General features: G+C 36.5%; 1 protein-coding gene across 1 annotated transcript in view; it reads right to left on the minus strand.

Moving 5' to 3' along the window:
* Nucleotides 1-488: 488 nt before the first annotated feature.
* PPP1R12A (protein phosphatase 1 regulatory subunit 12A) overlaps nucleotides 489-25,473 on the minus strand; it is a 150,147-nt gene continuing 125,162 nt past the window's right edge. The window contains exons 20-26 of the mRNA XM_059681167.1: nucleotides 21,836-21,901; nucleotides 17,586-17,602; nucleotides 13,127-13,262; nucleotides 11,103-11,207; nucleotides 8,373-8,420; nucleotides 4,321-4,371; nucleotides 489-1,884 (exon numbers count right to left, since the gene is read on the minus strand). Of these exons, the coding sequence (XP_059537150.1) occupies nucleotides 1,798-1,884; nucleotides 4,321-4,371; nucleotides 8,373-8,420; nucleotides 11,103-11,207; nucleotides 13,127-13,262; nucleotides 17,586-17,602; nucleotides 21,836-21,901 (510 nt within the window). The 3' untranslated portion in view covers nucleotides 489-1,797. The remainder of the gene's footprint in view (nucleotides 1,885-4,320; nucleotides 4,372-8,372; nucleotides 8,421-11,102; nucleotides 11,208-13,126; nucleotides 13,263-17,585; nucleotides 17,603-21,835; nucleotides 21,902-25,473) is intronic.

Genomic DNA, 25,473 nt, shown 5'->3' on the forward strand with positions numbered 1-25,473 from the left:
TCTGGATATTTTACGTCCATATAAGACCATGGAAATTCTCTATATTCAGACCCACCATTCATACAGTTCAAATATAACCAAAAATAAAATTCCCACAACTATCCTTGTACCTTTAAAAATCAAGAATCCTGAGCTTGGTAGTAAGAGCATAACCTTCTATCTTCATAAAACCAATCGAGAGAGAGGACATGAAATCCTGCTTACCAAAACACCTTTTCCCAACCCCAAAGTAATCTAAAATAGGCAGTAGAACACAATGACCTTTTAAAATGAAGGGGTACAAATTCACATTTGATATAGTATACAATACAATCAATATTACAATTAGCTACTATAAGCTTTACAATGTACAATTTATTCAAATGGCTGAACTGTTCAGTGGTTAAGGAGACAGTTATGTGCCCGAAAGATGTAATATTTTTTGCATGGTTTAATGAAAATATAAAAGCTATTTGTCCAAATAAAAGCCATCTCCATTATGTACTTGGTTTTACTTTTTTTTTTTTTTTTAAAGGCCACTGAAATGTATAAAATGGTCTGAACATCATGGTGGTATAGAAGTCAATGCCTCTTCACATGGCAATAACAGTGCATTTAACATTAACTCACGGTTAAGTCTGCAAATGATTTCATAGCATTACTTTGGCTAGCACAACAGTTTTAGACAGCACTCAGATAAATATCAGTATGTGAAATGTGAAGCAATTATCTTATGCAACTTTAATTATGGTTGAATACTATCAAAAACTGAAAATAAGAGTAAAAGCACTTTACAGTAGAAAACTTTTATAAAGATAGGGCTCCACATAATGTGTTACTTTTAAAGTCTTTATATCACATTGTTAGCAAATTCAGTTTTTAACACTATGATGGAGTAGCCTACTTTGCATTAACAGACATTTGAAATAAGAAATAGTCAAGCATGCCATGGTGTTCTAAAAATCAAAACAATACACTTATTTATATATACAGCATCACTCAGTACCTGCTAAAATGAATGTGAAGGTTATAGAATCTAACATCTTGTACTACAATAATAAAAAACAAACAAAAACAAAAAAGTGACCAATGAAGGCAGAAAACAGGACTTAAAAGAACCTAACCTCAACTGACTTTAAAGCATTCATATAAGAAATAAATGCAATATTGCACAAATAGTGAAAGCAAATGTTCCACCAAGCAGTTCAGTTCCAGGTGGGACACAACACAGCATCCGCCTAATACATGAGCCTAATACATGACAATGACCTCAGAAGAGCAAGTGTTCTTTTCTGTAAGTGAAAAAGCCGTGAAAACATAGAAAAGTCTGCCACATGAAGCATTACAAGGAAAAACATACAAACCCAAACTTAAATGTAAAGCAAAAAAAATTTAAATATCGAAAAACTGGAAACGGTGGCACATCAAAAATGTTGAATAACTGTCTTCTGTGAGAGCTGCAAGTTTTTGTTGACACAAAAGTATTTATGTACAACTAAGGCTTACTGGTTAAATATCTGAGGCATATCTGGCCTTGAACACTTTCCTTATATGCTGGAGCTGTAAACAAGTTTTCTCAGTCTTTTAAAAAAATCTTCTCAGCAGCTGCATTAACATGAAACAATGGTCTTGATACAAGAAAAAACAAAACAAAAAACAAACCCAGAAAATTTAAACAAAACTCCAAGATAAGAGGGCATTTGGCAGGATATCCAGAAATGACAGTCTCCAAAGACTCTTTCCAGGTTTCCAGTGACTGTCAATTATGGTCCACTGGGTTACTAATATGTGCAATTCTGTTATTTGCTGCTTTTTATTTTATTTGGAAAGTTTGCTTATAACTCTGATCAAGGCCCCATTTTCGTCCTTTAGCCTCTGGTTGTCTGCTTTTAGGTCTGGTAACATCTATAAGGGGAAAAATGAAGAAAAAGTTTTTCCTCAGTAAAAATATAAAATATTATTCTTAATAAATGTTATATTTTCACCACAAGACACATGAACAAGCTTTGTCAGTTATATATTTTCCTAGTGGCTAAAACATATAGCAGGACGTAAAAAAAAAACCAACCCCCAACTTGTGAAGGTCATTAGTTGAATAAATGATGGAATGAACAGCTTATTCTCCCAAAGTTATCAGTTAAAATGTACTAAGTCACTTGATATTATGACCCACAAGCACACCATATTAGAACAGCCAGGAAAAAGGAAGCCTGTTTTTGTTAGGCTAAAATGGAGCTGAAAGGGAGCTCCTTTTAAGAGTTCCTATCAGTATTAAACCAAGGCTTTTTGCTCAATTTACTTCAGAGCTCAAACCATAACACTTAGATATTTCACAAAAAAATCATCATATTTGGGAAAGATTTGAGGGAGTTAGACTTGTTCTAAATTTTTAAAATTCTTTAAAGGATTCGTATATGGTACTAAGTTTAAGTACCTAGTACAATGTCCGAAACTAGGTGCTCATTAAATGACAACAAAGCAATTATTACTATTATGAGATAGAATAAAATTACATATAAGCAAAAGTAGTAAGCCTGTATTTATAAAAATGTTCAAGAATAGAAAAATAACCAGTTATTTGGAGCAAACAGAGAAACACACCCTCACATTCTCAAAATAAAGCAAATCCATCTTCTTTTTGCAGACAAACTGAACGAGAGGGTGAAAATATTGTAAAATGACATGGATTTTCCACCAAGTAGAATGATTTAAATTACATGTGCTCTGCTAGATTTGCTAGGAAATGAAACAGCTTATATTTTGGACATTAAAGCATACTTTTTAAGATATTTAGCAAAATATAAGCAAAATCTATATGAAAAGTTAAATTTTATGTGGACCCAACCAATTCTTACCTGTGTTCGAAATGTATGGATATAAAATACAGTAATCTGAAGTTTATGTATGAAGTTTATGTATTAAGAGAACTAAGTGAATATTAAGATGGTCCTTACTGAAAGTGACATTTTGGAAAACAGATGATGCATGCTTAATCTTCATCTTCAACATATATTATGTGTACAACACGTTACATTATGTTCCATTTTCTTTCTAGTTAAGAATTTAATATTTGTAGAGCCAAAATGTGTACAAGCTTTGTGAAAGTGCAGACAAGTCTTTTACTTAAATTCCAAAATCATTCTCTAAGTTTACTGTAGTTTAAATACAGAATTAGTGACACTTTCTAACATTCTGAGAAGCCATGCATAATTAAGGTTATATGATAAGCTCCAGACAAAATGGCATTAATTTGTAAAAGTGAACTCAAGACACGCTTACTAATACAAAAACACCTGCCTGGCTCTACCAAGAAGAAATGATGAAACTATAAATTATAGGTTCACAGACTGCAGTTTCCTACACAACCCTGAGCGCTTGGCTACCACTCTTGTCAAGGCCCTATTCTCAGTCAACAGTCGTTCATTTAACTCTCTCAGAGTTTGAATTTGCTTTATTTGATGCAGGTTCTGCAGGAATCAGAACATAAAGAAATAAAAATAAAAAATAAGAAAATGGAAAAGAATACAATAAAAACATAAAGAATCACAGACAATGAATATAAGAAAAAATTAATTCTTAAAAAATATTCCATGAGCTCTACAAAGATATACAGTGTAGTCCTAAAATTCCATATCAAACAAAATACATAAGCAAATAAAATCCAAAAAATCTGTCGAAAAGGCACTCAATAATAATGTTCTATGAAGTAATCAAATAATTTAATACTAAAACACTTAAATCTTGAAATTCTAGTTCTATGGGCCCAACTTCCTATTCATTAGTTTCTAATTCATAGTGTGAAAGAGATATTTTATGCAAGACAATGTGATAAGAGTTAATGAATTAACTATGCTGTTTTTTCTTTTTCTGCAAAAAGTGTTCCTCCCAACATACAAAACAAATAGTTATTTCCATAGGAAATGCAGAACTTGATAAAATATAGCTCTGCTTGTCTACTATTTTAATATCCTTTATTTTCAAAGGAGAATATTTTTATATTGAAACGTCTCCACCATTTATTCTCCAAGAAACAGAGCATGTGAATACGAAGAACAAATAATGAATCCCAAATCTTATAGTCATTATTGTCTAATATGTTCTGTATTGAACATCAAAAGTTCCACAAAAATTCATTAACGAAAAGATATATGTGTTAAGTACTTTTCTAGTCCACCTACGATCTGGATTTAGGAAGAAAGAGAAGCTTGGATATAGATAAAATCACAAATTGCATAAACAGCCTTGAGAACAATTACTGTGAACATAACACCTATAACAGTACTGTAAAATTTGAGTTCCTAAACAGCACTATGTCTCATAAGTAGCATGGTTTATACTTACTTTGAGCTCTTCTTCCATTTCAGATATTCTTCTTTCTAGAGCTCTTCGTTCCTAGGTCAATTTAAAAGAACAATATTAAGTATATAATAATTATATTCTTATGTTCTCTTCTAAATTGTGAAATAGTGCCACTTGAGAATCAAAAATCAAATCAGGAGCAGTGTAGAAAAAGGTGTGATGCCAGTGATGTGTAAAGAGCTTTCCAATATTTGAGAAAGAAATATGAAAGTCATTATTTGCATTACTTTCTATAAGCTCTTTCTTTAAAGCTTTGACTTTCTGGTAAGATGCTACATAACATCTTCAAACTATTTTAGCTCACGTAAAATGCAAGGATAGAGTAAACCAATACTGAAGACTTAGGATTGTATAGGAAAAAAAAAAAACACAAAAAACTCACACAAAGATGCAATTATTCTATAGTGTTAGAAGCAGAAAAGCAAGAGCAAACGTGCCTAAAATACCCGTACTTTAAAATTTCCATAGGATTTAAGAGAAGTTCATCTCTTCCACCCAAATTATTTACTAGCCATTATTTACCCAATTGACTTCAAAGCTTATTCAGTGTGTAGCATTAATGATACTGTGTAGCATTAATGCAGTGAATCTAATGAAAAAGCAACTGCAGCATTTTATTTTACATTACCTTATTTCAAAGAGTGACGGGCAAAGGCAACATACATTTTTGCAGTGTACTGTTTTATACTCCCTCAAATAATAAGCATTCTAGGGTGTTATGCAAAAAAGCAAGCAGCGATAATTAATGTGCTGTAAAACTTTGGTTAGGTCATACCGCCCAGAAGATACTGACTCTTGCCGGTCACCTTTCAGATACAAACCATTTCAATTACTTTAATTATACCGAAACTACTTCCAAGACATTCTTTCCCAGATTAATAATTAATGTTCATATTTAGTGAATCAGTAGATTTACTGTAAATGTTAATGTTTTTAAGGGTATGTAATTTAAAAAAATAGATGAAATCTTACTAGTTTGATAAGTACCATGTTATTCTATTATCAGCATGTTATTTTCATAAACAGACCTTTCTCCTAGTTAATAATATAGCTACGACAAATTTATAAAAAACAATGAACTTCTCAAAATACTAGGACATATGTCATATTTAATTCTTATAAATTTTTGAAATACCAGAAATAGCATAATAGCATATTTTCTCCTACTGATAAGTAATTGCCCCACCACCCTCAATTTTATTAGGTGACTTCAAGATTTTAACTACTTAGTGATAAAGACAAGAACACCATACTAAATTGCCTTGTTGCCCAACTGACAACCATAAAGTTATAGGAACTTCTTATGTCTGACAAATAAACTTACTAACATTAAAAATATGGTTATGAGAAAATGCATGTAAAGTGCTTACCCCAGAATCTGCACTTAAGAAAGTCCTGAAGGAGTGTTAGTAGTTATTATTAATACTATGACTGTCAATGTCTGTTAAATTGAGAATGAATTAGCTACTTTGTAACTTATCTGCATTTGACAGACAGAAGAGGTCAGGTGAGAATGTCAGAAAACAAAAATATGTATCGTGTGCCTAAGCTTAGGATAAACATAAAAATATCAGTTATCTCTCATCAAAGGGTGATGGATGATTTTATTTTTTTCTTTTGCTAAATTTTTTGTAATAAGTATATAGTTTTGATTAAGTTATCTGCCTTTTCATCTCAACCATAATATGGATAACAGAGGAGTGGTTTTTATTTCTACATGTTAGATATAAAATTCAATAATAGTTCTATTGTGAAAGAATATAATATTAAATTTAATAAAATAAGTGATTCAAATTTTAGCAATTAGTTATACAAATAGTTTACACATACACACACACAAAGACACACACACTTTTTTATTGACTGATTTGAGAGAGAGAGAAACATTGATTTGTTGTTCCACGTATTTGTGTAATCACTGGTTGACTCCTGTATGTGCCCTGACCAGGGATCAAACCTGCAACCTTAGTGCAACAGGACAATGCTCTAACCAACTAAGTCACTTGGCCAGGGCACCAAAATTTTTTTAAATGGTCTAGAACAGTGGTCGGCAAGCTCATTAGTCAACAGAGCCAAATATCAACAGTACAAGGATTGAAATTTCTTTTGAGAGCCAAATTTTTTAAACTTAAACTATATAGGTAGGTACACTGTTATTAACTTAATTAGTGTACTCCTAAGGCTTAGGAAGAGCCACATTCAAGGGGCCAAAGAGCCGCATGTGGCTCGCAGTTTGCCGACCACAGGTAGAACAGTGGTTCTCAACCTTCCTAATGCTGTGATCCTTTATTACAGTTCCTCATGTTGTGGTGACCCCCAACCATAAAATTATTTTCGTTGCTACTTCATAACTGTAATTTTGCTACTGTTATGAATCGTAATGTAAATATCTGATATGCAGGATGTATCTTCATTGTTACAAATTGAACATAATTAAAGCATAGTGATTAATCACAAAAACAATATGTAATTATATATGTGTTTTCTGATGGTCTTAGACGACCCCTGTGAAAGAGTCGTTCGACCCCCAAAGGGGTCATGACCCACAGGTTGAGAACGACCATCTACAACCTTAGTTGATTTGGCTCAGTGGCCACTAGAGCATCAGCCTGCAGACTGAAAGGTCCTGGTTTCAATTCCAGTCAAGGGCATATACCTCAGTGGCAGGCTCAATCCCCTGCTCTGGTCATCCCCTCCCCTGGTTGGGGTGTGTGCAGAAGGCAACCAATCGATGTGTCTCTCTCACATGGATGTTTCTTTTGCTCTGTCTTTCCCCCTCCCTTCCACTCTCTCTAAAAATCAATGGAAAAATATCCTTGGGCAAGGATTAACAACAACAACAAAATGGTCTAGAACATAACTTTTTAAAACTGCTGAAAGCATAATAAAACAAGTAGTTATTTCAAGATACAATTTAGTAAATGGCACAGACACTAACAGACTGTTTATTTATGTACTCTGACTCTGTATTTTAGTATCATTTCTCTCTCTCTTTTTTCAGTCAGAATGGTAAATTGGCTATTTTTAAAATGGAATGAGAGAAAATGTTTTTATATCAACTGCTTCTAATTATTTATTCTTTGATCTAGAGATCATATATGCCCAGGATGTAATTTCTTCTCTGCTTGAAACCTTACAAGTCACCACTCACTTGCATTATAGATACTCTTAGAGCACTTGTCCTTTCACTTTTGATCTTTTATACATTTTCAACTGCTCAGACTAAACTTGTAGAGTTATTCCTATGACCCTGAGCAATAAAAATAATAAACAGAGAGAAATGAAAGTGAATATATTAGAGCCAGATAAAAAATTTAGAAAGACATAAAATGGTAAAAGAATTTCCTTATAATCATTTTTTTGTTTAAAAGATTTTACTTAAGTAAAATACTTAAACTCAAAATGAAATAAATATTATTAAATTAACTTTTAAAAGAATTTGAAAATTTGATGCTCACTGAAGCTTTAAAAAAATTACTTCAAGAATGAAAGTATTTTAATTTTGCAAAGAATTAAACTAAATGTATGCATGATTACAATGTTTTCAGTATATTACTATAAAAACCAAAGAGATAAATGGCATCTCAAAAATATCAGATTCACTATCATAATGTGTGTTTACATTTCAGAATTAAGGCAATATATTTTTAATCAATTAAAAGAATAATATGACAAATTAAGTCTTATTTAATAAGACAATTTCACACCTACAGATACCCCACAGACACCCCAAAGAAGGTAAGCTAGAAAACATTCTAATTAAATTTAAGAGTACTAATTTAAACTCATTAAAACTACCATCCACAAAAACTAAAGGGAAAAGAACTGTTGCTTACACAAAACAATAAAATGGGAAAATGATCTATAATAATAAAAGCGTAATATGCTAATCAGTCCAACGTCCTTCCAGATGGCCTTCAGGATGAAGCAGGGGCTGCGAGGGAAGCCAGTCCTGGCAGCTGGGGAAAGGAAGGCCTACTCTTGCACGAATTTCATGCACCGGGCCTCTAGTATTCAATAAAATGGACACTTACCCTTTTTTCCATTTCCAATAGTGACCTATCAGTGTATCTTTCTTGTCTCTGCAAGAAAAGTAAGAAATATATAAGGGATATAAGTGTAATGGAAAATAAACAGGGTGTGTGTGTTATTTCAGTTGTTTATTGTTATAAATCAAATTCAGAATTTCTATCATGATGAAACTGTTTCAGCTAATCCTTATTTCTTTCTGAAATTTAAATTTATATTTTAATTGCAAGAAATTTAAAACAAAGGCTAATATATATACCAGTTCAGAACATGAAATGAATCCTAAGAATGCTTAAAAGATTGAAGAATTAAATTACATTCAAAAGCACCTGGAATAAATCAGAAATAGATGGAACAATGCCATCAAGTAGACATTAAATAAGTTTTAGATTGAAAATTAGTATTTTATTGGGGATTTTTTCCCATATAACAACATTTTAGCAATTTTATGATTCATTTACCAATTTCTTAGGTTAAAAACATCAACTTTTGTTAATATTTCTGATAAATATTCTTGATGTTATATTAAAATCAGATTTAGTAAATGTGGTGAATTGACATTTGACAAAATTTATCAAACCAGTTTCTGGCCCTGACCAGTTTGGCTCAGTGGATAGAGCATAGGCGTGTGGACTCAAGGGTCCCAGGTTGGATTCCAGTCAAGGGCATGTACCTTGGTTGTGGGCACATACCCAGTAGGGAGTGTGCAGGAGGCAGCTGATTGATGTTTCTCTCTCATCGATGTTTCTAACTCTCTATCCCTCTCCCTTCCTCTCTGTAAAAAATCAATAAAATATATTTAAAACAACAACAACAACAAAAAACCAGTTTCTGGTAAGTTAACCTATTTCCCTCCCTTGGAGACTGTATATGGAGGAAGGTGGCTGAGCTAAGGCAGGATTCAAGGATTCTAGAGTTCATTGGCTAAATACTATCAAATACACCTAAACTTCAAGATTTTTAGTAGAATAATAGTTACCAAATCTCTAGACCTAAAACTATTTTCAGAAAACTAGTTATATTTTCATGTACAGAGGCTCATTAAGCTACTAATGTAACCTGAAGAATGATGACATTCCAGTTTACTATGAAGCTTAAGGATAAGCCAGCAAGTTTTAACTTGTATAACATTCTAAGTTTTTGAAATGTCACTATGAAATGTGTTCATTTACTTCTCTGTCTATCTTTCCCGCCCCCCTACTTTTTAATTTTAAAAAAATATATTTTTATTGATTTCAGAGAGAGAAGCATCAATGATGAAAGAGAATTATTGATCAGCTGCCACCTGCACGTCCCATACTGGGGATTGAGCTCGGGCTTGTGCCCTGACAGGGAATTGAACCATGACCTCCTGGTTCATAGGTCAACGTTCAATCACTGAGCCACACCAGCTGGGCTCCCTCCCATTATTAAAATTAAATTTATTGGGCTGATATTGGTTAGTAACATTATATGAATTTCAATTCTATAATACATCAAATGTATATTGCTCACCACCCAAAATCTTGTCTCCTTCTGTCACCCTGTATTTGACCCCATTTACTTCTAGTAAGCACCATACTTATCTGTGTCTAAAGTTTGTTTGCTTGGTTTGTTCTGTGTATCTTTACAGTAAAGTCTCATTAATTAATAAAATCTGAAGAGCCTTCATAACCTCATAAGGTTAGCTTGGGCCCTAGAATTTTAGCACAGCTTGCATTCTGCATAGACAACTGCTTTACAACATAATAATGGCTAACAGCAAAAATAAAAAGTGGTAACAAGTACAAGTTCAACACAGAAAATTAATTTTAAAAATTATGAAAAAGATGAGTGTAAAAAAAGGAGCCAAAGAAAGTATGCAGTATAATTTATCGAATTTTAATCAGTGTTTTCAAACTGGATTCTAAGAGTTGTACTGCAGAAATGTGCTTATGCTAAAAAATCCCATGTGAAATTTAAACAAGTTTGTTTTCTTAACAATGACAGGATCCCTTAGAGCCTTTGACATATAAATAGACCCTGTAAAATCTCTGAGATGTAGAATATATAGTATTTCCCAAGTTTCTTGGATCACAAAGCTTTTTCTTTCTTTTTTTTTTTTGAAGTGGGGGCAGGAGGAGGAGAAGGGAATGTGCCTATTATTGTCTCCCAGGACTAGTGTTCCAAGAAAGAGCTTGGGAAACAATTCCTAGACCCTACACATCTTAGAAAAAATGAACAAGGTTTTTAATTCTGCTTAGCTATCCCAATTTTCTTGTCTAAAATACTCTCCTCTAGGCTATTGCATAGAAGGAAGGCAAAATGAGTTATAACTACAATTATCTTCTTCCAGTATTACTATATCATATCACCATTTTTTGAATAGGAAATATTTATAATGAATAAAAATTATTATAAAGAAATGTTATAACTTTAAGGAGATTCTGTATAGATGCTTTCAATGCTTTGCTACATTTGGTATTCTGGAAATAAGCACTTAAATCCTTCATGTACTACATAAGTATTAAAAGGCTTAAAAATATTTAGACTTTCCATTATGAGGCTATACTTCTAGATTTTCAATTCACTTTAAAAAAAAGGTAGATAAAATGATCATTAAGCTGTATTATATTGTTTCTTTCTGACTAATAAATAAGCTATTATCAGTAACCAAACTTATGTTTAGAACACTAGAGAACACTGCAATGTAATCTTTTGGATAGAATAAATCACAACCATTGCCTATAGACTAACGGAAGGAAAAAGGTTCAAACCTGGGTAGCCTTTTCCAACTGCAATTTAAGATCTGTCAGTTCCATGTTTGTATCATGTAGCTGTGCTTTCAGCTTTTCATTTTCAGCTAGAATTTGTTCATAAAGCTACAAAAATAAGGGAAGAAGAACAAATTACTTTTGTGCCCTAATAGTTTAGTTACTTTTCCTATTGATTACTTCACAATATTAAAACTTGTATATAAAGATTAAGGTAACATGAGGTTTTAAAGGATACATTAAAATATATTTTAATGCTTTGTGGTTGCAATGCAGACAGTTTTGATTACACAGGTATATTTGTTCTATATAAACTCTTAGAAACTAACTCTAGTATTTAAAATAAAAGCACTAAAAAGTCAGACTTTTGAGTATTCATTAAAGAAATTCAGTTTTCTGATAAAGAGGGACAGTAACTGCACAGTAATAGCTGGAGCTCTGGAGACACTGTGATTTTTACTTGTGGTCTATGAGCTTTTCTGCCTATCATGCCCTCTTCAATTCCTGATAGTGAGAAGTATCAATTGCATTTATCATTATATTTGTATTATTTTTTCTAAAGTTAAAAGACAAGTGAAATATATCTTGAATACTCACAGAATGCCTGAATTTACTACTTCTTTTTCTCTTATCTCTACTACAACCACGAAAAATGGCGATAATATTCTCTTAGCTAAACTATTCTAATGCTAGACTTACTCTCCTGACCTCCATCTAATCTGTTTTGTATGTAGCAGCAAATTAACTTTTCAAAATGACAATCTCAATTTTCATATACCAACCATTCCATTAACACCTCCATTTAATACATTAAAAACCCTCTAATGGCATCCCAATGTTCTCAGTATAAGGATATCCTTAAAATAGCCTGTAAAGCACCATATGGTTTTTGTCCCAGCCTACACATCTAGTTGCAATCTCATACCACCATCCCTTCCGTTAACTAGCCCTAATGAAAATTTAACTACTTCAATGTATCACGTACCCTTCCACCATCAGGTTTATGTGCCTGCAGTTCACTCTCTCTGGAACACTTTTTTCTCTCCCATTTTTGCCAGTTAACTACTAATCATCTTCCTGTTCTTTTGCTCCAGTTTCACTTCCTTAGGAAATCCATTGTCAGGCACTGACACTTTCCTTTATAGATTCATTTATAAAACTGTTTCCTTACTGTATAAAACTTTATATAACTTTGTTAACACTTTATAAAACTGTTTCAGAATACTTGTTTTAAGGTATACATACATTAGTATGATTGTAATGTCTGTCTCTCCCAATACATGGAAGATACCCATACAAGCAGGGACAATATCTCCATCTACATTGCCCATGAGTGGAAGTTCACTCCTGTAACACAGTTCAGTGTTCACTTCTTTACTGAAAAAAAGAAAAGTGACTGAATCTTATTCATAATGAAAACTAACCTTTCTGGTTTGGCTTGTAAGAAAGTGGGTAATTCAAACAGCTGCCAAATACCTGGGAACATATACAAATTCTACAAGCCTTCTTTTTCCCCAACATACTTCATCAGGTTTATTCCAAGCTCATAATATGAAGAATTGTGACAATCAGAATCCTCGATTATTGACTTTCCATTTATTTCTTAATTACTTCCCCCTTAATCATTAACAGCAGTTGAGCTACCACAGTTTTTGACTTACTAGGAAAAACTATATTCTCCTAGCAAAAGTTGCATTCTTTGGCTGCTTCCTAGTAACAAATAAAGAAGTGTGTGTACATGCTTGTATACACACACGTACACCCTGCCCCAAAGCCTCTTTTCAGCTAAGTCACAGTATCAGAGTTACTGGTCTGAGACACTTAAATGTAAAATAAAGTCTTGAGCACTTTCCCCTTTCCTTTAAAAAACAAACAAATGAACAGCTATTTATATTTTACTTACCATCAATTGCTCCAAACTAAAAATTAGAGTAAGATATTGATTTCATTATGAGTTTCTAGGAATATCTCAACATATATATCTTAACAAACAGATTATTTTAAATTAAACTAAATAACCCAAGTACCTTTTTAAAGTCAGTTGAGTCATCCTTTTCTAGCCTGCTACTGTAAGGTTTTCTTTCTTCTAAGTAACTGTATGATCCAGAGCGACCCAGCAAGGAATCATACCGATCACTAGCTGACGTAGAACTGGTTTCATATCTTCAAAAGATGAGTTTAAGTCAAAATCTTTATTATAGGCTTTCACAACTTACATCAACACACATCCTACTATATATTAACTTGATAGTCCAAATAGTAGATAACATTCTCCCTCATTTGTTATCTAATCAACTTTTATAATATACTAGAGGCCTGGTGCCGTGCACGGGTGGGATCCCTTGGACTGGCTGGTTATCGGGGCCAATTGGGACTGGCCAGCTAGTGGGAGGGACCAAAGGAGGCTGGCCAGCAGTGGGAGGTTGGCTGTGGAAATGCCAAGGGGCAGCTCCTGCATTGAGCGTCTGTGCCCTGGTGATCAGTGTGCATCATAGTGACCGGTCGTTTGGTCAACTGGTCGTAACAGTCACTTAGGCTTTTATATATATCTACACTAATAAAAGAGAAACATGGTAATTAGTGTCACTCTGCTACCCTTCCCATTGGCCAATCACCCTGTCACTCACAGAGTAGGGCCGAGATATGCAAATTAACTGGCAGCCAAGATGGCGGCCGGCAGCCAGGCAGCTGATGCGAACAGGGAGGCTTGCTTGCTTCAGTGACGGAGGACTCCAACGTTCCCCGACTGACTTGCCGGCCTCTCAGCTGCAACTCTCAGCAACTATGTTGTGAATAAAGAAGCTAAAAAAACCCCAGAAACCTGCTTTACTCAGCGGAGCTTCAGCCAGCTGGACCGCAACATTGTATCAAATACAGACGGTAAACAAAGGCCAGAAACCTGTTTTCAGTAGCCGAGGCCTCAGAGCTAAAGCTGGCCCAGAATAAAAAAAGAAAAAACAGAGCGGTTGGGAGCTTCAGTCCCAGCCTGAAAACAGCCCTCAGCCCCTCACCCAGACTGGCCAGGCACCCTAGTGGGGACCCCCCACCCTGAAGGGTGTGTGACCAGCTGCAAACAGCCATCATCTCCTCAGCCAGACTGGCAAGGCACCCCAGTGGGGACCCCCACGCTGATCCAGGACACCCTTCAGGGCAAACCAGCCAGCCCCACCCATGCACCAGGCCTCTATCCTATATAGTAAAAGGATAATATGCCTCCCAAGCACCGGGATCAGCAGACCCACGAGGCCTCCCGGCACCGGGATCAGCGTGACAGGGGGCAACGCCCAAACCCCCTGATCGCCCTGCAGCTCTGTGTGTGACAGGGGGCGGGGCCCCAACACCCCCGCCCCCCACAGGCCCTGCTCTGTGTGTGACGGGGTAGAGCCATAACCTTCCCATTGGCCCTGCCCTGAGTATGAGAGTGGCAGCGCCCCAACCACCTGATTGGCCCTGCTCTGTGGGTGATAGAGGGTGGCGCCCTAACCCCCCCCCCCCCACGGGCCCTGCTCTGGGTGTGATGAGGTAGAGTCATAACCTCCCCATCTGCACTGCCCTGAGTGTGAGAGTGGCAGCGCCACAACCCCCTTATCCGCCCTGCCCTGAGTGTGACAGGGGGCGGTGCCCCAACTCCCCTATCGGCCCTACTCTGTGAGTGACAGGGGGGAGCTTCTCAACCCCCTGATCGGCCCTGCTCTGTGCATGACAGAGAGGAGCTCCCCAACCCCGATTGACCCTGCTCTGTGCATGACAGGGTATGGAGCCCCAACCCCAATAATGGGCCCTACTCTGTGAGTGACAGGGGGTGGCGCCGCAACCTCCCCATCCACCCTGCCTTGAGTGTGACAGGGGGCGGTGCCCCAACCCCCCAATCGGCCCTACCCTGAGCATGACTGAGGGTGGCATTGCAACCTCCCAATCTGCCCTGCTCTGTGCATGACAGGGGAAGGTGCCCCAACTCCCCAATCGACCCTGCTCTGAGCCCGACCAGGGGCTGCACCTAGGGATTGGGCCTGCCCGTTGCCACCCGGGAGCAGGCCTAAGCCAGCAGGTCGTTATCTCCCGAGGGGTCTCAGACTGCAAGAGGGCACAGGCCGGTCTGAGGGACCCCCCCTTCCCCCAAGTGCACAAATTTTTGTGCACCGGGCCTCTAGTATAGATAATAAATGCGAAGTTATTTTTAATACTACTAATTTCCATTTTTTGGGGAAGAGAGTCAATATTTCTATATCTAAAAGTCAAACCTGGTTTCACATTATGATAAATTATTTCAAAATTTTTAAATTGTACATTTTTTTCACATTTTATCATCTTTGGAATCAGAACATGGCTTACAACTGATGGCATATTATAATTTAACTAGAGGCCTGATGCATGAAATTTGTGCAAGGGGCTCGGCCGCCGCCACCACCACGGTGGCTGCCTTAGCCCCCGCCTGCCGTGGCTTCGTCCGGAAGGACGTCTGGTCTAATTAGCATATTACGCTTTTATTATTATAGACTAGAAGCCCAATGCACAAGATTCATGCACTTGGCGGGGTCCCTCAGCCTGGCCTGCGCCCTCTCACAGTCTGAGAGCCCTTGGGGGATGTCTGACTGCCGGCTTAGGCCCGCTCCCCGTGGCTGCCCTTGGCCCTTGCAGCCCTGGCTACGCCCAGAAGGTCATTTGGCTGTCTGGTCTAGTTAGCATATTACGCTTTTATTATTATAGATTGGTAGCAGTTTTCTTATTTTTAAAGTGGTATATAATTATGCTTTAAAATTATAACATTTTTTATTTGATGAATTAACAGTCTATTCAAAGTGATGGATAATAGATTTGTAAATAAGAATTCTCTTATCTGGTTCTGAATTCAGGGTAAATTTTCTAATAATTCCTCTACATTTCAACTCAATACAATCATCTACACTAATAAAAGAGAAAAATGGTAAAATTTCATTGGCTAATCAGGGCTATATGCAAATTAACTCCAACTAAGATTGGCAGTTAACTGCCAACAAGATGGCGGTTAATTTGCATATGTAGGCACAATGCAGGGGGACGAAAGGGAAAGCAGGAAGAAGCCCCCTGCCACTGACAGTGATCAGAAACCCAGGGGGGAGCTAAGAGCTGGGGGGCAGGGCAAAGGCGGCCCTGGGGCCGCCTTTGCCCTGCCCCCCAGCCATGATCGGAGAATCAGGTGCCTTTTCCGCCCTGGCCAGTGATAGCAGGAAGTAGGGGTGGAGCCAGCGATGGGAGCTGGGCACGGTCGAAGCTGGCAGTCCCAGGAGCTAGGGGCCCCTTGCCTGGGCCTAAAGCGGAGCCCACAATCGCGGGGCCGCTGCAGCTGCGGGTCCCCGCTGCCCGGGCCGGACGCCTCAGCCAGAGGTGTTAGGTCTGGGCAGGGGCGGAGCCTGCAACCGCGGGGAGCTGGGGGTCCCCTGCCCAGGCCTGACACCTCTGCCGGAGGCCTCAGGCCTGGTCAAGGGGCCGATCCGGTGACTGGTGATCGGAGGGTGATGAGGGTCAACTCCTCTGGCTGAGGCGTCAGGCCTGGGCGGGGGGCGGAGCTGGGGGTTGGGGGGATATGATGGTCCCCTTGCCCAGGCCTGAAGCCTGGGTCAGAGGCGTCAGGCTTGGGCGGGGGGGTGGAGCAAGTGACCGGGGGGAGATGGGGGTCCCCTGTCCAAGCCTGAAACCTCTGACAGAGGCGTCAGGCCTGGGCAAGGGGCCGATGTGGCAATCGGAGGGTGATGGGGGTCTACGCCTCTGGCCAAGGCATCAGGCCTGGGCAAGGGGCAGAGCCAGCAATCGGAGGGGTCTGGGGGTCCCCTGCCCAGGCCTGACGCCTCTGTCAGAGGCGTCAGGCCTGGGCAAGGGGCCGATCCTACGATTGGAGGGTGATGGGGGTCAACGCCTGAGGGCTCCCAGTATGTGAGAGGGGGCAGGCTGGGCTGAGGGACACCCCCCCCCCAGTGCACGAATTTCGTGCACCAGGCCCCTAGTCAGTACATAAAAACTTGTTCCTGGTATTACAAGGCTTTGGGTAACAATTATGGAAAGGAAAATGGAATGGAGATTAGATTCAAGGAAGTTCTCTAAAAAGATCAATAATTTTGAGCTAGATGACATTTTTTAGTGTTTGCATGGCTTTCTTTTACTTAAAAGCAAATATGAGAGAAGATTCCGAATACCTAATGAAATAAATTTCTGGTGGGTTTCATCAGACTCTGTTGTTAATAATAACATAGTCATTATTGAGGTAACTTAGGAAGCTTAGGAAAACTTAAAAGTTATCATTGTTGTAAAGATAAGAAAAATCGTGACTTACTGGGACTAAGAATTAGAAGTAAAGACTTTGACAAAGACAGTTACTAGGTCATCTAAATTATGGGTAGATTTTTACTACTCAAAATATTTTATCAACTTACAAAATCCATAAATATCTAGCCACATAGTTTTCAGAGAGAATGAAAAGGAGAAGGTAGTAAAACAAAAGGTAAAACATACCTAGAAATGGAATCCGTCTAGAAAAAAAAGAGAAAAACAGAGATACTAAATTTTATGCTTCATTAAAGTAACTTGTTGCTTAATCAAGTAAATTTAACATAACATAAATACCATTTTCACACTATTAAACTAACATCTAATTACTATATCTGTTTTAACTTTAACATGGTTGTCCTTAGAAAGAAGTTCAACAACACAGTCACTGTTTATTTTTACATGCACAATATTATATAATTACATTGGGCAATTTATGGTCAATTTTTTTGTGAATTCCTACAAATTCCACCATTTATTATTTTTTTAAATAGAAAAAAAATAGACCAAGACACATATCCATTACTATACCCACTCAGCAGAAAAAAAATAACATACTTTCATTAAAAAATGTCAAGTTTACCATGTGCTAATTCAAACAACTACTTTTCTCATTTTTCTATTTTTGAGGCAATGACATGAGAAAAAAACAAATGAATACCTAAGGTATTTTATATATAACAGTATATACATATTTCATTTAAAATTTACTTTCTTGAAAACCCAGCTATATGTCCTTTAAAGTTTAGAAATTAGAGGTAGAAAATTATAATTATTTAAAAAATTTCCAAACAAGTGGTATGCTGCATTAGAGTTCCAATAACTCTTCTTATCTAAGTTGTGTAATAATTAATAGTACAAAAATAATCTTACTGAGTTTGGCCGGTGTGGCTTAGTGGTTGTGGGCTGGATCTACAGTAGGGGCCATGCAGGAGGAAGCCAATCAACGATTCTCACTCATCATTGATGTTTCTATCTCCCTCTCCCTCTCCCTTCCTCTCAAAAATCAACAAAAATATTTGTATTTTCCTATTACATTTATCTTCGACTGCACCATAACATTATTGGTTCCTTTGGGACTGTTTGAAGTCTAATTCACAGACTAAGAATGTCTTACTAAGTTGTATTTAATTTTTTTTTGCAAAATCAATTTTTCATTTGTTTCCTATTTTCTTTTCTTTTTTAAAAATATTTTTTATTGATTTCAGAGAGGAAGGGAGAGGAAGAGAGAGAGATAGAAACATCAATGATGAGAGAATAACTGATAGGCTGCCTCCTGCATGCCCTCTACTGGAATCAAACCTGGGACCCTTCAGTCCACAGACTGATGCTCTATCCACTGAGCCAAACCGGCTAGGGTACTTGTTTCCCATTTTCTGATGTAAAGCTTTTTTTTATTAATTTATTCTTTAGTTATATAACAATAATTTTGAAGTTAAAATTTAATTTTCAAAATATTCAAATTTATAAGTTACTAAGAGTATAAGTATAGCATGAACGTTCCCACCACAAAAAATTATTTTTGTAGCTTTGTGTGGTGATGGATGTTAACTAGACTTAATGTGGTGATTTCTCAATATATACAAACATTGACTTATCATTCTGTACACCTGAAACTAATATGTTATATAGCAATTATATCTCAATAAAAAAGGTGCAGGAAAAAAGAAGATATTCAAATTCAGGAGAATATTTACACATAAAATGTGTACATATCAAACAAAAACATCACATCTCACCTCACAGTTTGCACTCTGATTCACTGATTTAAATTTAAAAAATAAAAAACTCTATGTAGTTACTGAATTCACTCATATTCTATTTCTTTTCTTTAAAAAATCATGGTGTTGTCATTGTTTTAAAAATATATATATTTAAATTGTGGTAAAAAACATAACTTTTACTATCTAAATTAGTTTTAAGAGTATAGTTCAGTGGTTAACTATATACACAATGTTGTGCAACAGATCTCTAGAACTTTTTTATCTAGCAAAACAAGCTGTAGACCAGGGGTGGGCAAACTTTTTGACTTGAGGGCCACAATGGGTTTTTAAACTGGACTGGCGGGCCGGAACAAAAGCACGGATGGAGTGTTTGTGTGAACTAATATAAATTCAAAGTAAACATCATTACATAAAAGGGTACGGTCTTTTTTTCCCCTTAGTTTTATTCATTTCAAACGGGCCGGATCCGGCCCGTGGGCCGTAGTTTGCCCACGGCTGTACTAGACCCACTGAATAACTCAATATATCTTCCTATCCCTAACCCCTGGCCACCACAATTCCACTTTATGTTTCTATGAGTTTGACTACTTTAGATACCTAATATAAGGGGAATCAAATAGTATGTCTTTTTTTGTGATCAGCTTATTTCACTTTATGATGTCCTTGCTCTTTGTGCTCCAAAATCCTTTTCCAAGTAAGAATACCCTTTTAATTTTTCTGATTACAGTGCCATAAGCTCATACAAAAGCACTGTAATATAAAAAATTTCTCTAGCTGCTCTGTCTGTGGAATAGCCTACTCTCTGATTCACTTCTTCACTAATAAACCCTTTCACTTTAAATTCTAAAAAATAAGTTTCTCTATTAATTCCCCATCCCTCAAATCCCTTAGTTAACTTTTATACACATATCCAAGTGAACACATAAAATATCTATCTATGCAAATACGTTTTATTTAATCTATTCACTACCAACAGACGTTTAGGAGTGTTTTCAATATTTTGCTTAAAGAGCCACATTGTTATGAACAGCACTGTAGATTTACCTTTACACTAGAGGCCCAGCGCCCTCGGCCTGGCCTATGGGACTGGGCTGAAACCGAATCTCCAACATCCCCCGAGGGGTCCCGGATTGCAAGGGGCGCAGGCCAGGCTGAAGGAACCCACTGGTGCACGATCAGGGCCAGGGAGGGATGCGGGAGGTTGGCCAGCCAGGGAGGGACCACAGGAGGGCTCCAGGGCATGTCGGCTGGATCAGCCAGACCCCAGCAGCAAGCTAACCTACCGATTGGAGCATCTGCCCCCTGGTGGTCAGTGCACGTCATAGCAAGCGGTTGAGTGGACTTAGCATATCATTAGCATATTATGCTTTGATTGGTTGGACGGCTGACCAGATGACTGGATACTTAGCATATTAGGCTTTTATTATATAGGATAATTCAGTCACTTCTAGATTTCTAGAGCTGAATTGCTAAATTTAAAGGCATAAACTTTTATGCAAGGTTTCTGTATTGTATTGCTAAACTAATCCCCAAAAAGGATATATTTCTTACAATCCTAAAATCTTCTATGAAATGCCTATTTCAAAACTATGCCAAATCTGATCATTATTAACCTCTGCAATTTTATTTTATATTATGTCTTTGATTATTAATGAAATTAAGTACATTTTCAAGCTGCTGGCCATTTGTATTCCTTCTTTTGTAAATTGATACATTTTATGTATTATGCCCCAATTATTCTTTCACTGTACAAATTTATACAGTACAAATACTAATATACAGTACAAATACTAATCTTTTAAATGTTAGAAAAAAAGGCTAAGATTCTTTTCTTCTACCTGAACAAAAAACATGTCTCTGTGTTTTAAACATGTCTTATTAAGGGCTTCTTTTCTGACATATTATAGTTTTACATGTTTAAATAATCAAATCGAAAAAAAAATTAAATCTCTTAATCTTTTTTTATGGTTTCTTGCTTAGTGTCACATTTAAATTCTTAATTACTACTGTCACTTATATGGTAAAAGTATTACCATACAACAGCTTAATGAGAGCAAATCATAATAACCCATGTAACAAAAGCCCCAGTTTTGAAGTAATAATAGTATTATGATAAAGTAATTCAAATTCTCTGTGATAAATTTTATTAATTTTCTTTAAAGATATATCCTGAAGGCAGACAGCTTGAGCTTCACATGCAATTCAGAATTTTCAAGATTGTTGAAAAGTCCTTTAGAGATACTAAATTTCTAAACAAATATGAAGAAAATTAAAAAGGGCTATGGCCTTTTCCAGAACACAACTGCATTTTAAAAAACTAAAATCTGGGTCTGGTAATTTATGAATATTCTTTAGATACTTCTCTTTGCTGAAGGGTACTATTCTATTTTTGTTTTTCTTTTCAACTTTGAAGACTTATTTACATGCAAGAAACTACATCTACCTTAGAGTATACAGTTTGATGGGTTTTGACAGTTGTGTATGTCCATAAATTCAGTACAATCAAGATTCAGAACATTTTCACTGCCTCTAAAATATTCTTTGCGCACCTTTCCAGTCCTTCCACCCCAGATACCAGCAAACCACTGGTAAGTCTATCCCTAGCATGAAGGTACAGTGTGGAGTAACTGTCTTTCATGGATAAATATAAACACAAAAAGTAATACCTAGAAAATAATACATACTTCAAAATCCAAAAAATAAAGGTTTTACCTGAGTTTCTTTCTTATTGGATCCCTCTTCTGTATCTGATTGTTGCTCTTGTTCATTTTCATCGCTCTAAAATAGATAGTCAATTTCAAACAGTTGATATTTACATACTTTAGGGCTTCTCTGATTTACAATGGCCCTTGCGAAAGATCTACCAGGGAAATAAATCAAAAAGTACACTGATTTTTAAATGGACATTTTTTCTACCCTATTTTTCCGGCCTATTTGTCAGCATGGCATCATCCAAGTAGTTTAGCATACATGGTGAAGAAAGGCAATCTACCTAACAACCTCATAATAGGAATGAGGAAGCCAGAGGCCTAGCATGAGGAAGGAGATAGTCCGTTTTATATTTTAACTAGAGGCCATGGCAACTCAGCACTGACTGCAGGACTGACTTCCAGTCGGTCGAGCCTTCGGTCGTTTTGGATGTTACAGACCCTGGGTTTTTATATATTAGGATAGTACTGCATGTACTTCAATCATCAATATAAGTACTATTTAGTCATTCAACTATAAAGAGGCAACAAAAATAGTTAAGTCATGATCTTAAGCAAGAAAAGCTGCATTCTATAAGCCCAGCAAGATTTATTCAACAGTGCTAATATGTTTAGGTCGTTTATCCATCTGGAAATTCGTTTTGAGTTTATAATACACCAAACAGAAAATCAGTTTCAGCATATTAAAAAACCTAGAATCCCTGACTATAGAAATATCCTATTAGAAGGTCTTGAACATCTCAACAAACCTTAAAGGGTTGAAAGAAAAGGGAAATTTGCATTCAAACATATCTGTCTTAGGCTCACCATAAAAACATCACAGGCTTTACAATTAGATCACTCAAGAGTCACATTGGTATAGCTATTTTTAGCTATGTGACTTAGGGCAAACTTATTTTAATTTCTCTGAGCTGCAGTTACCTTACACATAAAAGTAAGGAAATAAACTTTATAGAATTGCTGTGAGGATTAGTGAGAATCTGTACAAGCTATCATTTTGGTAACTAGTAAAAAATTATATGTGAACACCAGGTTGGGAACAGGAGAAATCAATGCTGCTGCTGCTATTATTAATAATTAACATATAAATATCTTAATTCCATATCATGGACTTATTGTCTTTATACATTGCAGCTTCATGGGAAAACACAGGAACTGAAAATTAAAAAAGGGGGAAAGCTTCGAGGTCCTGAAAAGTAGTAGCTAAAAAAAGGGAACCTACTAATACAATAGAGCAAAAAGCTGCCCAAGTGCACACTACCCTTTCTTTTTGTATGTTGTATGATAGAGGTGTGGCTATGAAGGAGAAAGGAGGGCTCTGCTTTGCTGGCTGATTAGAACACAATTCAATGCAGGCTCAAATTAAAAAGACAAGTGTTGCCAATATGGATTTCAGGAAGGACCCTTACAATGCCAGAAACTGGAGTTGTAACAGTGGGGGAAAATAAATACTATACTGTAACTAATACAGCTTTGCCTATTAAACTACTAACATGTAGTTTCTTAGTTATTCAGAAGAAAAAAAGAATTTTACACAGTAAGTTACTCTGTCAGGGTGCTAGACTGTGGGATTTTATTTTACTGTTATTAAAATGTTACCAGGCAGTCAATTAAAATCAACCATACATTATGTACTTCCTGATGGAGGCTAAAAATACCTTGCCAGCCCTGGCTGGTGTGTCTAGATAATTAGAGCGTAGGCCTGTGCACCAAAGGGGTTTAGGGTTCGATTCCTGATCAAGGGCATGTATCTGGGTTGCAGGTTCGATCACCACACCCCGTTGGGGTGTGTGCAGAAGGCAACTAATGGATGTCAAAGTTTCTCTCTCCCTCCTTTCCACTCTCTCTAAAAACCCAAATGGAAAAAAATATCCTCAGGTGAGGATAAACAAACAAAAAAACCTTGCCAAAGGAATACTGAATCAGAATCTGATCAATTCTCTACCAGTTGATGGGAAATAGGAAAAACTACACTTCAAGAATATGAGAATCCAGTTCATTACAAGCCATTGTAAGGGGGAAAAAAAGGGAGAAACTTACTGATTAAAAGAAACATTAAAGAGATAATCATCATGTATGGTCATAGTGGAGTCCTAATCAAACCAGCAAAGTATAAAATGACAACAACAAACCATTTATAGCATATATGAATTAAATGTATATTAAAACTGACTGAATATTCAATGTTAAGGATTTAGTGTTTATTTAACAATAAGTCTAATCTGGTATTGTGCTCATTATGTCATAATATTGTGGTTACTATTTTTAATTATTTTTATCCCTTAAAAATATATACTAACATTTTTACAGATAAAGTGATATGTCTAAGATTTTCTCAAAATAATATGGGAGTTGGAGAAGTGGTGATGAATTAGCTTAAATAATGGATAGTTGGGGTGGGATCATTATACTTTTGCATTATTTTTGTATGGCTTAATTTTTCTATATTAAAAAATTAAATGAGTCTGGCCAGTGTGGCTCAGTGGTTGAGTGTTGAACCATGAACCAGGAGATCACGGGTTCCGATTGCCTGTCAGGGCACATAGCCAGGTTTTGGGCTCCATCCCCAGCAAGGGGCATACAGGAGGCAGCCAATCAATGATTCCCTCTCATCATTGATATTTCTACCCCTTTCTCTCTCTCTCCCCCTTACTCTCTCTAAAATTAAAAACATGTATTTTTTTAAAAATTGAAAGAAAAAAGGGAAAAAGCAAAGTAAAAAATCAAACAAACAAAAAATAAGATAAAACAAATTATATTTGTCCTACTACAGTTGTACATTGTATTGAAATAGTATAAATTTCTCCTTAACTGAGCTAATTCATAGTTCTTTTTTCTCCTGCATATGAACACCAATGCCAGGCATACAATTAGGAATCAGGAAAGAAATGAAATTCTATAGGACCATTATAATTTGGTAAGTAAAGCACTGCTTCTAACCAGCATCATTGGATGGAAATAACAGTTATGTATTTATCTTATAATCATGTTCATAAAATGGGATTAAATGTAAAGCATCTTTCAAGAACCTCTAAGATGAGAGCAGTTTAGTCATTATACAATAATCAATATACGTATGCTGAGCTGTAGCCATTATTATTACAAAAGAGCGCCTGCTTTTAACACACAAAAAATCTTAGTAGTTATTAACTACCCTTTATAAAATAAATTTTCCTATTTCATAACTTGGCTTAACAACACATAGTGATGATCTAAAGCAGCGGTTCTCAACCTGTAGGTCGTGACCCCTTTGGCAGTCGAATGACCCTTTCACAGGGGTCGCCTAAGACCATACTGCATATCAGATATTTACATTACGATTCATAACAGTAGCAACATTACAGTTATGAAGTAGCAACGAAAATAATTTTATGGTTGAGTCACAACATGAGGAACTGTATTTAAAGGGCCAGAAGGTTGAGAACCACTGATAGCAACTGGTTGACTGTCTTCCCCCTAGTGGTTAGTGCACGTCATAGCAAGTGGTTGAGTGGCCATAGCATATCATTAGCATATTACACTTTGATTACTTGAACGGCCGAACTTTTATGTACGTTTATGAACTTCTATTTCATAACTTGGCTCAACAACACATAGTGATGATCTAAACAGTATATAAACTGAGGCATGTAAGATATTATT

Source organism: Myotis daubentonii, chromosome 2 (assembly GCF_963259705.1).
Source record: "Myotis daubentonii chromosome 2, mMyoDau2.1, whole genome shotgun sequence".
Lineage (NCBI taxonomy): Eukaryota > Metazoa > Chordata > Mammalia > Chiroptera > Vespertilionidae > Myotis > Myotis daubentonii.